The sequence below is a fragment of the Alligator sinensis genome, unplaced genomic scaffold (assembly GCF_000455745.1).
Source record: "Alligator sinensis unplaced genomic scaffold, ASM45574v1 scaffold255_1, whole genome shotgun sequence".
In the NCBI taxonomy this organism is placed as follows: Eukaryota; Metazoa; Chordata; order Crocodylia; family Alligatoridae; genus Alligator; species Alligator sinensis.
This window is the reverse complement of record NW_005842270.1, coordinates 294,069-306,130: the sequence shown is the minus strand read 5'-3', so window position 1 is coordinate 306,130 and position 12,062 is coordinate 294,069. Positions and strand designations below refer to the sequence as shown.

Here is a 12,062-nt window from a genome sequence, read left to right as displayed (position 1 = left end):
GAAGCCCCCAGCCACTCGCTGTGACTAGCAAGGCAGGGCTGGGACCCTGTGGGTCCCTTCTTGCCTCGGGACCAGTATCTGCCTCCCACCTTCTGAAGTCTGGGTGCTGGGCTCTCAGGGCCGTGGTAGTCATGCGCCGGCCCCTGGGACTTGGGTTGGAACAAGCAGTGGAGCTCCCGCTTCCCTGGTTGCCTTGCCTGCAGTGATCCAGTGTGGGGTTGCCCTGGCTCCACCGAAGCGTACTACTGAGTCATAATCATCCTTTTCCCGCTGAATGCCTGGTGTGGGCCAGGGCCCTCACATTCTCTGCTGCTCCCGTCCAAAGCCCTTTAGGCAGCAGCTGCTGGCAGTGCTACTGCAAGAAACCTGGGGTGAAAGCACTTAAAGTTTCAGCTCATCTGAAAGCACCAGCTTCATCCCTGCCAGCCTGCAGCTGTGCTGCTGCATGGCGCAGGTACCATGGGCCAGCTCTTGGACCTCGGTTCTGCTCAGAAGGGTGGGCACACCTGTAATATCAGGCACCACACGCTCTGCTACAAAGAGCCCAAGGCCAGAGTGGGTCATTTGTCCTGGGTGGGCCAGAGGGTGTCCTGAAGCGCTCTTGGAGCCTCTGGCCATTCCTTTCCTGCATCTGCTCAGGCCATGCGAATGGTGCCCCCAAACAGTGTTTGGGCAGTGCATAAGGCTTTGGACTTGGCCTCTCCCAGCACAGCCTGCCTGAGGAGGTACCTGTGCTGCCTGGAGCATGGAGGAGGCCAGCAGAGTGCAAGCCCCATGCCTACAGATTGGGTAAGGCACTTGCAGATAGCTCTTTGTGTGCCAAACGTGCCTCATTAAGCCAGCTCACGCCTGTAAACCCACTATTTACACTTGCTAATTAACTGCATTCTGCACCACTGAATTACCTCAACCCCTGCACTGTCACAATGCAAACGACAATGAAGTCGTTCCCGATGAGGGCGCAGTTCCTAGAGGCAAGGATCCGAAGCAGCTGTGCAGGAGAGGCCGTCGCAGACAAGCTCTCTGCTGCGGGATAGGCAGAACGTGGCCGCTGCAGCCGGGGGTATTTGGCTTGCTGCGTACTTGTGGCCCACGGGGTTGGTGCTGGCCGAGACCGTGCGGCAAGTCACCATTAAGGACAGGTTTGTCATTTGATGAGGGCCTGCACCTGGTTCCCCTGTGTTGGATGTAAGAGAAGTTGCTACATCCTGCTGCTCTTAGGAGGTGGTGGCACAGGGTACAGGCAGTCTTCAGCCATCCCAAAAGGGTTCAGACCCCCTCACCCCTGTGTCAGGGACAGAACTGTCCGCCAGCTGCACTTCTGCAGTCTCCAGCTCGAGAGAGCCAGGGCTTTGAAAGGCTGCATTAGGACTGGGACTGCTACTCCTACTCGCGAGCTGCGTCTGGCTGCCGTGCTGGATGCCGAGCAGACCCAGGGTGGCTCCCTAACCGGCCCCTTTCTTCTCTCTTCTGCAGGGGACATGGTGTCCAAGTACAGGGATCCTTTGATTCATGCCTTCCTGAGGGGAGCGCGAGACCCGGACAGCTCCCTGCGGGCCAGCAGTCTGTCCAACCTGGGGGAGCTGTGTCAGAGACTCCAGTTCCAGCTGGGCTCCGTGGTGCACGAGGTATTGGCCTTCTTCCTCTTCCTGCTGTAGTCGCCGCTTCAGTTATACCTGTTGCCGCTGGACAGGGTCTCAGGGGCCCAGGGCAAGAGTCTGAGTGCCAGCCCCGTGCCCCAGTGTGGAGACACGGTTGCTGCAGGGGGGAGGCAGAATGAGTAGCTGTGTTTGGACTGAGTAGCTATTCAGGGCTTTGGGGAGGGGAGGACGCATTGCAGCAGTGAGCTGCTGGCCTGTTTCCTCAGCCCAGGAAGTGGGGAAGCCTGTTCTTGAAGTGTCTGTTGTTCCCAAGCAGTTCTGCCGGCTCTGCCTGTATTCATTTCATGGTAATAGGGCACGGTAAGGCACACTTTGGACCTGCTGCAGGCACCTCCCCCTGGTTCATGCAGTCTCCATCCTCCATGCTGCTGGTAACGAGGAGACGGGGATGCCTGCTGCATCCAAACAGCTGCAGTGCTACAGTCTGCATTTTGACTGATGGCTTCTAGGAAAGATGCAGTGTGTATTGGAGGCATGAGGGAAGTGAAGCTGCCCAGCCACTCTTCTCCCTTGGAGTCTGAGGCCAGGTTCCTGGGGCATTTCTTTTTCCCCAGCTGGTGGTGTGAGCAGTCACACAGATGCCCGGACTGGGAACACTGTCACTCTCTCAGCCACCAGCTCTGCTTGGGTCCAGAGGACTGGCATGGCTGCAGGTCTACAGCCAGGCCATGCCCTGAATGATGCCCTTCCTGCCCACCAGCGCTGTGCCTGGGAGGCCTGCAGGCCTCGGGTGTGCTGCACCCCATAAGCAGGAACAAGCTGCTAGACAGCAGCCTTGAAATATGTGTGCGAGGAGCACACTTTTTCCCAGGTTGGGTACCACATGAGCACTGCCACTCCTGGCATGATCCAGGCTGCTGTGTGCGCCTCCCCTCCCAGTTCAGTCTCTAGCCCCCTCCTCCCATACATTCCTGATCACAGGCCTCTAGGCAGCAAGATGGACTGCATGGAAGAAGCAGAGGCATAGCAGCACACCTCTGTCCAGGGCAGCTGCATGGCACCCAGGGCAGTGCCAGCTCCTACCATGCCAATTACAGCAGGGCGATTAGCTGCCCCTGTTGCAACAGCTGCTTGTGTGCTCCCGACAGAGGCAGCACCTCGGGCTGCAGCCCCAGTCACTCTCTTCAGGTACACTGTTGGAAAAAGTCATGCCAAGTATTTCGCTGGTGCTTCCACAACCCGCATCCAGCTGCCACGCATAGACGCACTTGAGAAAGAGGAGCCAGCACCATGCGCATAGCCAGCTCCCTGTCAGTGCCCGGCTCTCTGGGTGAGTCTGCCATCTCCGGGGCATGCATCCCTCCAATACCTTCTGCCCAAAGGTGCAGCCCTGCGACCGTCCTAGTCCTGATACATCACTGGAGAGTGCGGTGGGGTCACTGCAGCAAGGTGAGGCTCAGGAGTGTAAAAGGAGGGGTGTCTCCAAGCTGTACTGCATGGACACCCCTTCTCTTCAGTAATGTGAAGATTTCTGCTGCCTCTGCTGACCAGGGAGTGTGGCCCACTGTGCCTGCAAGGCTCGTCCTCCTCTCCCCTCCCCTGCACCCTGCCCCACCATGTGAAAGCATCAGCATCTCCAGGTTCCTTCAGCTGATATGCACTCCTGGCCTGGTGGTCTGTCTGCATGTGTGGGATGATGCTACACTGAAGTCTGGATGCCAAGAGCCAGGAGCTCCCCTCTGCATGTTCGGGGCTGGCTGGTGACAGCTTCATCCATGGCTTGAGCTTCCTACGTAGAAGCCAAGCTGCCTAAAATAGTGCAGCACTGTCTCCAGCCCCCTTCCCACCTCCAGGCTGGCACTGAGGCACCGACAGACGCGCCTGCTTCCTCGCCTCCAAGGAGCCAGGAGGAGGTGTGCTCATGCATCTTGACGCGGGTGCTGTGGTGACAAACAGAGGCTCCCGTGGCAGGGCGTCTGTAGAGACTCCTCTGCCTGCATCATGAGGCAGCTCCGGACCCTCGGAGCAGAGCCGGGGGCTGTCGTGACCCTGCTGTTCATCAGTCTCTTTGGACAAGCAGCCTCCTAACAAGCCTGGGGCAGCACGCACCAGGCCAGCTGAGCACAGCGCCAGCCCCAGGGGGGTGAGCACAATGAGGGGGCAGGCATCGCCCTGCAATGCTGAAAGGTCCAGAGATGACCCCTGTTCAGGGCCCAGGTGGGCTGCTCCTTCTCGCCTCCCTGGCAGTTGGTGAAGCTGCGGGGCAGGGGAGCTCCCTGCACACCCAGCTGTCCAGGGGCTGCTTCCCACCCCCAGCACCCACTGACAGTCGAGACTAGTGCCACTCAGGTGGGTGCTAGGGCCTGGGGCTGGCATGGAGCCGCACTACGCGCAGGGGCAGGGCTGCCTGGTGTTGCTTGGAGGAAGCTGCCAGGATGAGCCTGGAGAGCTGCATGGCCTTTCCTTGCTCAGCTGCACGTTTGCAGCACCCCTCACTAACAAGCAGTCCATGGTACTGTGTGTGCCCCAGAGACTTTCCCAAGCTAGAAGGGAGATGGAGCTGGCTCAGGTTTCAGCCAGCCTGAGCTTGTGAGCATGTATGCTCCTGGGCCGCTCCAGCGCTATGCTTCAGCTCTGCTCCTTGCTGAGCCCCTGACACCTGGGGACAGGGGTGGTGCAGCCCCTGTGCTGCTGCGCTGTGGATTGCGTCTGGTTTCCAGCTGAGCTCAGTGCAAACGGCACAGCCGGCTCCTCTGGGAGATGCACTCACCACAGAGGATGGCGCACTGTCCTTGAGCAGTGCCTGGTGCTGCGGTGAGAGACCTGTACATCCTTTGTGTTGCTCTGAATTGGAGTCAGCCCAGCACGTGCCCTGGAGAGCTCGGCTGTGCTGCAGGAGAACCCTGCAAGGGGCAGGGCTGTGTCTCTCCGCTGCCCTGTCTGGGGGAAAGATAGGGTTGTGCCTGATAGTGATGCTGCCCCATGTGATAGCAGCCAGGGTGAGGAGGTGGGCATGGCAGGGCAGGGTAAACCCTCAGGGGGAATCCAGAACCAGCATGTCCCACAAGGGCAGGGAGCGAGGGCGGCTCTGCTTGGACCCCTGCACCAGCCCACTGCTGAGGCAGTTCTGCCACCGCGTGCCCAGCGGCTGCCAGAGGGATTCCTCCCTGGGCCGGGCCTTCCACGGAGCCCGTGGTGTTGGGGCAGGCCCACGCGCTGCTGCGAGGAGGCCGTGGTCAGTGGGCAGGGAGCCCTCCCGGGAGCGAGGCAGGGAGCGGAAGGAAGGTTCCCTCTTGCCTCTTGCTCGTGCATCGATCCAGGAGCAAGTGTCTGATGAGATGCCAATGCACCACGCATGCAGCTATTCTGGGAATCTGCTAGCTCGGCTGATTCTCCTGCTGTTGCCGATCATTTAATTAGGCTCCTTTTAGATGCCGCGTGCTGGTTTGAAAGCTTAAGCCATTGCGGGCTGCGGGGAAGCAAAGCCTCCTCTTCCCTGGGGTAGTCTCTGCTGCTGTCGGAGCAAGCCCAGTTCCACCCGGGGTCTCCGCTGGAGGTGCTTTGGGTCCAAGAGGTCTCTGCAGCCCTCAGATGTGGCTGCTTCAGGATGCACACTTGGGACCCACCTGAGTGATGTCCAGGCCGAGGCTTTTTTGCACATTCCTTTTCCTGCTCCAGGATTAAATCAGCTGCACAGTCATCTGGATCCCTTGGGACCAACGGCCCTTTTCCCTGGGTCCCTGCCTGGGAATCTCAGGACATGGGGTCTCCTCCTCCACCAGCAAGTGCCTCCTACAGCCAGGCTTGGGGCCGCAGCAGTCCCCAGCTGGCTGGGCAGCAATGCCTGGGGCTTCCCTTCTTGCCCTTGCTGACTCCGACCCCAGCACCAGCGGGGCCAGAAAGGGCGGCATGGTGCCATGTGCTCTCCCCTGCGGGGCCATCAGCCACCCTGAGCTGTAGGTAGGGAGGCCAGGGCAGCTGCTGCTGCCACCCTTGGAGCATCATTCCCATCACCAGGTGGATTCTCACCGTTAGGTTTCTCATGCCCTGTCTCCCTTGTCTGGGCAGCTGGGACTGTCCTTCCTGCAGCCCCGGCACCCTTAGAGCTGAAGAGGCCATGGCCCCGGTGGCAGGGGGGTGGTGACGGCCTGTGCAGGCCTTGGCTGACAGCTCTCTCCCTGCCAGGTGACCTCCTGTCTGACAGCAGTCGCCAGGATGGACCGCGAGGCCGAGGTGCGCCGAGCTGCCGTCCACGTGGTAGTGCTGCTGCTGCGGGGGCTCAGCGAGAGAGCTACCGAGGTAGGTTGCCCCGCCTGCTCCTAGCAGGTTCAGCCAAGCAGTCAGGAGCCCCTGGGCACCTCCGTCTCGCACGCAGGATGGCACGCGGTCAGTCCCCAGAGCTGCTGTACGCGACGCCTATGAGCATGGCAAGCCCTTGGGAGTGGATGCCCCAGCTCGGCGCGTCTGAGGCAGTGCGCGGACAACAGGCTGGTGAACTTCCGCCTGAGGCCAGCACTAGCGGCAGTGCCACACTGAGCCCCACGGGACCCCTGTCACTGGCAAGGGGCTGTGTGGGGGCAGGTTCCCTCGGCAGACACCCTGCCACGTTGATGTGGGCTCCCAGGGCTCCCGCCACACACAGCTGCTCAGGAATCAGCTGCTGGGATTCAGTGACATGTTGGCAGAATAGTAATGACCTTCCTGTGCTACCGCGGGTCCTGGCACCCTCACTGCCGTGGCCTCTCCTGCAGGGGCTCAGCACTGCCTGCTACTCCCGCAAGAAGTCGGTCCAGCCCCCTGCAGCCACCTTCCATGTCACAGTGGGCCGGGGTTCGCTCCTCTCACTCCAAACCGGGCAGTGGCTTGGCCCCTCTCAGCTCCTCCTTCTCCCTGCACTTCCATGGGCTCTGCCAAAGCCACGCAGGCCGTGGGAACAATGGCACCTGCTATCCGCAAGTGGACGTGGTGGTGCCAGCCACTTCCCCCTGCAGCAGGAACTGGTGCCGGAGCTTGGCCTTGGCCCCCCTCTCTTAGCAGTTCAGCTGGGCGCTGCCATAACCCAAGGGGCACCACTGGTTTGCTGCCCCTTCCCACAGCTCCTGGCTTTGGTCTGCCTCCCTCAGCACAAGCGATAGGGGCTCCGAGCTCCTGCCCCAGCTCTCGCTCCTCTGTCCCTGTCTCCAGCACCAGCAGGTTGAGACTGAATAGCAGCAATGGACCCCGGCCTGGGTCGGGTTCTCCTCTGCGGTAGCCTGGGGAAGCTGCGAGCAAGGCAGAGGTTTGAAGCAGCAGCTGGTGTCCATGTGCCTGAGCTAGCCGGCTGAGTGCTTGGGGAGGCATGTGAGGCTGCTGGGGCCAGGAGCACTGAGGTCTGTCCGGGCTGCCTGGGCCTATCCCTGTCTCTCCAGAAGCGGATGCCTTGCCTGCATGCAGGGGCAGGGCAGGGTTTGAGGCCGTGCCTGCTGAGCGGCAGTGGCATCGGTTATGGCATACAGGGGAGGCTTCACTTTTCCCAGCTCCCCCTAGACCTTCCAGTCCCTCGTTGTGCATTCACAAAACCCCTCGCACCCCTGCAGGGCTGTGCGCACCCTGGGCATGGAGGGAGCTGCAGGGGCCTGGGCAGCATGAGGATGGGGTGCCTCCTTGCCCACCAGGTCGCTTCTGGCCATGGTAGGGAAGCAAAATCCAACATCAGCATGTGTGGCTGCCCCATCTCCTGCCTTTGACCCGGCCCTGCTTGCCAGCAGCTTTGACTCTGTGGAGTCTGCCTCTAGTCGACACCCTGTTGGCAGCCTTCCCCTCTGCCTGGGAAGGACATAGTTTCATAGTTTTAGGGTCGGAAGGGACCTAATAGATCTTCTAGCCCGACCCCCCGCCAGGGCGGGAGAACAACCCAAAAAAAAAAACACCCTAAAAACAAAAACGGGACTCAAATGAGTCCAGCCAGGTAGGCATCCAGCCTCTTCTTAAAGATCCCCAGGGTAGGGGCCAGCACCACCTCCCTTGGAAGTTGGTTCCAGCTCCTAGCCGCCCTAACTGTGAAGTAGTTTTTTCGGATGTCCAATCTGTACCTCCTCTCCATCAACTTGTGCCCATTACTCCTTGTTATGCCAGCGGGGGCTAGGGGAAACAGCGTCTCCCCCAAACCCTTCTGGTTCCCCCTAGTGAGTTTATAGACGGTCACCAGGTCCCCCCTCCGCCTTCTCTTGTGGAGGCTGAATAGGTTCAGGTCCCGCAGTCTCTCCCTGTAGGGTCTGCCCTGTTGTCCCCGGATCATGCGGGTGGCCCTCCTCTGGACCCTCTCCATGTTGTCCACATCCCTCCTGAAATGGGGCGCACAGAACTGGACACAATACTCCAGCTGCGGCCTGACCAGCGTCGCATAGAGGGGGAGGATCACCTCCCTGGCTCTACTCGAGATGCACCTGTGGATGCACGGCAAGGTCCGGTTAGCCCTGCCAACCATGACCTCGCATTGTCGGCCCATGTTCATCTTGGAGTCAATAATGACACCAAGATCCCTTTCCGCCTCCGTGCTCTCAAGTAGGGAGTTCCCCATCGTATAAGTGCCCTCCCTCCTACCTGCAGAGCCAGCAGCTCACTGGTGGGGCACGGGCAGGGGAAGCCCAGGCCAAGGAAAGGAGGGGATTCTTGCAGGGAATGCCTGGGGACCAAAGACCTGGCCTTTCCTCCTGTAGGGTGAGAGCATGAGGGACCCTGCGGCAGGACCCGGGCTCCCCCCCTGCTCTGCCCCTTCTGCAGTGATGGGTGTTGCTCAGAGTGGAGGCTTTTGGGGTTGTGGCCGGCAAGCACAGCACCCTTGTGCACCCCAGGGGTGCCTGCCTCGGGGGGGAGGCGCCCATAGCTGCAGGGGTGCTGGCGCATGGAGCACCGGGCTTGGCACCCCTGCCAGCTGCTGCACGCCTCTCCTGCCCTCTGCTGCTCGTCTGGGTTCGCCTGCGGCTCAGAAGAGGAGCAGGGGCACGTGCGACAGGAGCCCTAGCGAACAGCTGCTTCTGCGGCAGGTCAGAGCCAGGTCCAGGAAGCCACCGGCAGTGCCACAAGGCCTGTGCACAAAGGCGGCTACTGGAAAACAGCCCGTCTGCATAGCAGGCTTCACAGCCCCCGCACCAGGGCTTGCTCGGACAGTTCCCCTTGCTGGAGCAGATTTGCTTCCTCCTGGGAATCCCCGGTGCTGGGTCGGCGCGTCCTTGGCCCAGTTTCTTGCTAGGGGAGGATGCCAGGTGCCTGCCCGCCTTCTGCACGGGGACAGAGTAGTAACATGTTAGCCCTTCCTACCGTAGGGTGAGCGCGTGAGGGGCTGTGCGGCAGGGCCCACGTTGGGCTCTGGGCGGTTGTGCCCAGAAGGGAGTGGGGCTGTTGGGGGTGGAAGTCGGTATTGTGCAAGGACAGGGTGTTGAAGCCAATCCTCCGGCAGTGCGTGCTGGAGGGGTCAGATTCATAGATTCATAGATGCTAGGGTCGGAAGGGACCTCAATAGATCATCAAGTCCGACCCCCTGCACAGGCAGGAAAGAGCGCTGGGTCTAGATGACCCCAGCTAGATGCTTATCTAACCTCCTCTTGAAGACCCCCAGGGTAGGGGAGAGCACCACCTCCCTTGGGAGCCCATTCCAGACCCTGGCCACTCTAACTGTGAAGAAGTTCTTCCTAATGTCCAGTCTAAATCTGCTGTCTGCTAGCTTGTGGCCATTATTAAGCGAGGAGGTGGAACAGGCTCCCTGGGAAAGGCAGAAGCCCTGTGGCCAAGGCTGAGCCCTAGGCAGCACAGTGTGAATCCCTGCACTCTGGCACTTGGAGATCGGCCTCTGCACGTCCCTGGAGCTGGGGGCCGGTGTCAGCTGCACCATGGGAAGCTGCCTGTCCTCACCCGCTCCCCGGCAGGTGCCTTGTGACCCACCTCCGGCATCCCTGGGGAGCGAGCAGTAAGGCTAGCGACATGGTGCCCAGCTGCCACCTTGCACTCAGAGCTGCGCCTCCCAGCAGAGCCACTGCCTCGGGCCACGATGCATCCTGCAGGACATCGGTCCAGCACACACTGCTCACCAGGCCCACGTGGGCCCCCAGGCTCTCCAGCCCAGGCACCAAGCCATGGTGCTGAGCCTGGGGCAGGAGGGGCAGCTCAGCAGGGTTGGCTGTCAGCTCATGGCGGGCTGGCAGTATGGGGGCCTGGACAGCGATTGCAACCCCTCCTGACGCACCGGGTCTGTCCCCACAGGTTCTCAGGGACGTGCTGCGGGACCTGTACCGCCTGCTCAAGTGGGTGGTGGCATCCGAGCACGACCAGGTCACCGTGCTCCACGCGCAGCTGGCCCTGGAGGAGCTGGACGACATCATGCGGCGGTTCCTGTTCCCGCCGCAGACCCTGGAGAAGAAGATCGTGGTCCTGCCTTAGCCAGGCTTGCAGAGCAGTTCCCTGCCCAGGCTTCGGGCTCCTGTGTGCCAGCCTGGGCTGGGAGAGCCCAGCAGTCAAACAGATTTGCTGGGAATGTTAAACCCTCTGCCAGGACGTGCTGAGTATCTTGCCCATCCGGAGCGCCCGAATCCAGCCCCCTGCCCTGGGACCCTGCCAGCCTGCCCCAGTCATGACGTGGAAGCTGCTGAACACTGAGGGAGGGCTCCCTGCCAGGGCAGCACCGCAGGCGAGGAGCCTGGGAGCGCTGTGCGGGGGCATCTCCGTGGCATGGCAACGGCCACCTGGCTCGGAAAGCAGAGACCGGCAGGAGCTGAATCCCGGTGCAGGGCAGGGAGAATTGCTCTGCCCCGAGCGTTTCACAGAGCTGCCCTGCGGGCTGAGGCAGCAGTGTGAGGGCAGCTCTGACATGGGCACAGCTCAGGGTGGGGGGGTTGACCCCCTGAAGCAGAAAGCCCATTGCAAAGGGGAATCCTCCCCTGCTGTGTGAGGAGCAGGGCTGGGCCTTGTCTCCCTTCCTCTTGTGTCCCTGCCTAGTCCTGCCAACTTTGCCCACAGGCTTTCGCCTGGAAACCCAGGATGCCCTGGGTTTCAATAAAAGCCTTTCCGGGGATTCCCTTATGAGTCCGTCCCTGTCGGCTGTGCCCAGGGACGTGGGAGTGGGAGAAGACTCGGGGCAATACCCACAAGTGGGCCCTGTTGGGAGCAGGCCAAACCCCTCAGCTGGGGGGCATGGCATCTGCATACTTGGTGCCACGGGGGAAGCCTGAGCTGTGGGCTCCTGTGTCTGGGGCAGGGGGTGGGCAGGCCACTGCGCCTGTGAGCTGGCCCTGGAGACAGCCGTCTAGGCCGGGACAGGTACCAGTGCCAGCAGGGGCGGTGGGGGCTCTGAGCCCGGTGATGCCTGCTGCATCTTATCACGCCCCAGCTCCTGGAGTCGGGGTGGCAGGAGGAATTGGGCTCGTGGCACTGTGCCAGGGGGGCTTTGCGGGGGTCCCTACGGTCCCCAGGTGCTTGGGCAGACCCTGCTGCCCAGCCCAGACCTTCACCCTCCTTGGGGGCTGTGCCAGGACAGAGGCTGTGCGGGCTCCAAGACTGTTGCGATGGGGGTGGGGGGAGCCCTGTGACCCTGCACTGCCCCACCTGCCACCTGCACGGGGAGGAGGGTGGAGGAGCCCAGAGGAGGGCGGTCTCCTTTGTCTTACACCACTTCTTTGGTGGTGTAAGGCTTCTTTGCCTTACACCACTTAAAACCAGCCGGTGCCAGTTGGAGGGGAGCAGAGACAGGCCAGGAGCAGGGGGTTGCCCCCCCCCAAACCACCAACCCACCCTCCTGCAAGTGCCCCTGGGCATCCTGCTCATCCCGGCACCTCCCTGGTGAGAGTTGCACGGGGCAAGGAGGGGGAGCACGTGCCAGGCTCTGCAAGGGGTGTCGTGCTGCCTTCACTGCCCGGGTCACGCTGCAGGACTCGCAGTCGTGGCAGGCGGGTTGGAGCAGGCCAGGGCTCTGACCTGAGCTCGGGCCCCCCACCTGCATCCCTGTCCCAGCCGTGCCAGGGGACCTGGGGCCACCCTGGCTCCTTCGCCATTACCCGTCCCTCTGGCAGACTCGATTTTGGCCCCGGCAGCCCCCTCGCTCAGGCCAAGTACTAGTGGAGTCCCGCAGCCTAGGTTTCTTGGGGATCGCCTCCCCCGGCCCCACGGTGCAGGGGTCCAGCACGTCCCCAGGACCTGCATCCCTGTCCCAGCCGTGCCAGGGGACCTGGGGCCACCCTGGCTCCTTCGCCATTACCCGTCCCTCTGGCAGACTCGATTTTGGCCCCGGCAGCCCCCTCGCTCAGGCCAAGTACTAGTGGAGTCCCGCAGCCTAGGTTTCTTGGGGATCGCCTCCCCCGGCCCCACGGTGCAGGGGTCCAGCACGTCCCCAGGCCCGTCTTGCTGCCCGGCCTTTGCGGCCAGGGGAGCCGCGGAGACCCGTTGTCGCTGCGAGGGCTCCGGCCGGGCGGGCTCTGCCCACAGTTGCCACGA

The 12,062-nt window shown here is 61.9% G+C and overlaps 1 protein-coding gene across 1 annotated transcript in view; it reads left to right on the top strand.

Annotated features, from left to right (window-relative positions):
• Positions 1-10,737, top strand: part of TANGO6 (transport and golgi organization 6 homolog) — a 56,440-nt gene extending 45,703 nt beyond the window's left edge. The window contains exons 16-18 of the mRNA XM_006027857.3: positions 1,477-1,628; positions 5,787-5,900; positions 9,840-10,737. Of these exons, the coding sequence (XP_006027919.1) occupies positions 1,477-1,628; positions 5,787-5,900; positions 9,840-10,016 (443 nt within the window). The 3' untranslated portion in view covers positions 10,017-10,737. The remainder of the gene's footprint in view (positions 1-1,476; positions 1,629-5,786; positions 5,901-9,839) is intronic.
• The last annotated feature ends 1,325 nt before the right edge of the window (positions 10,738-12,062 follow it).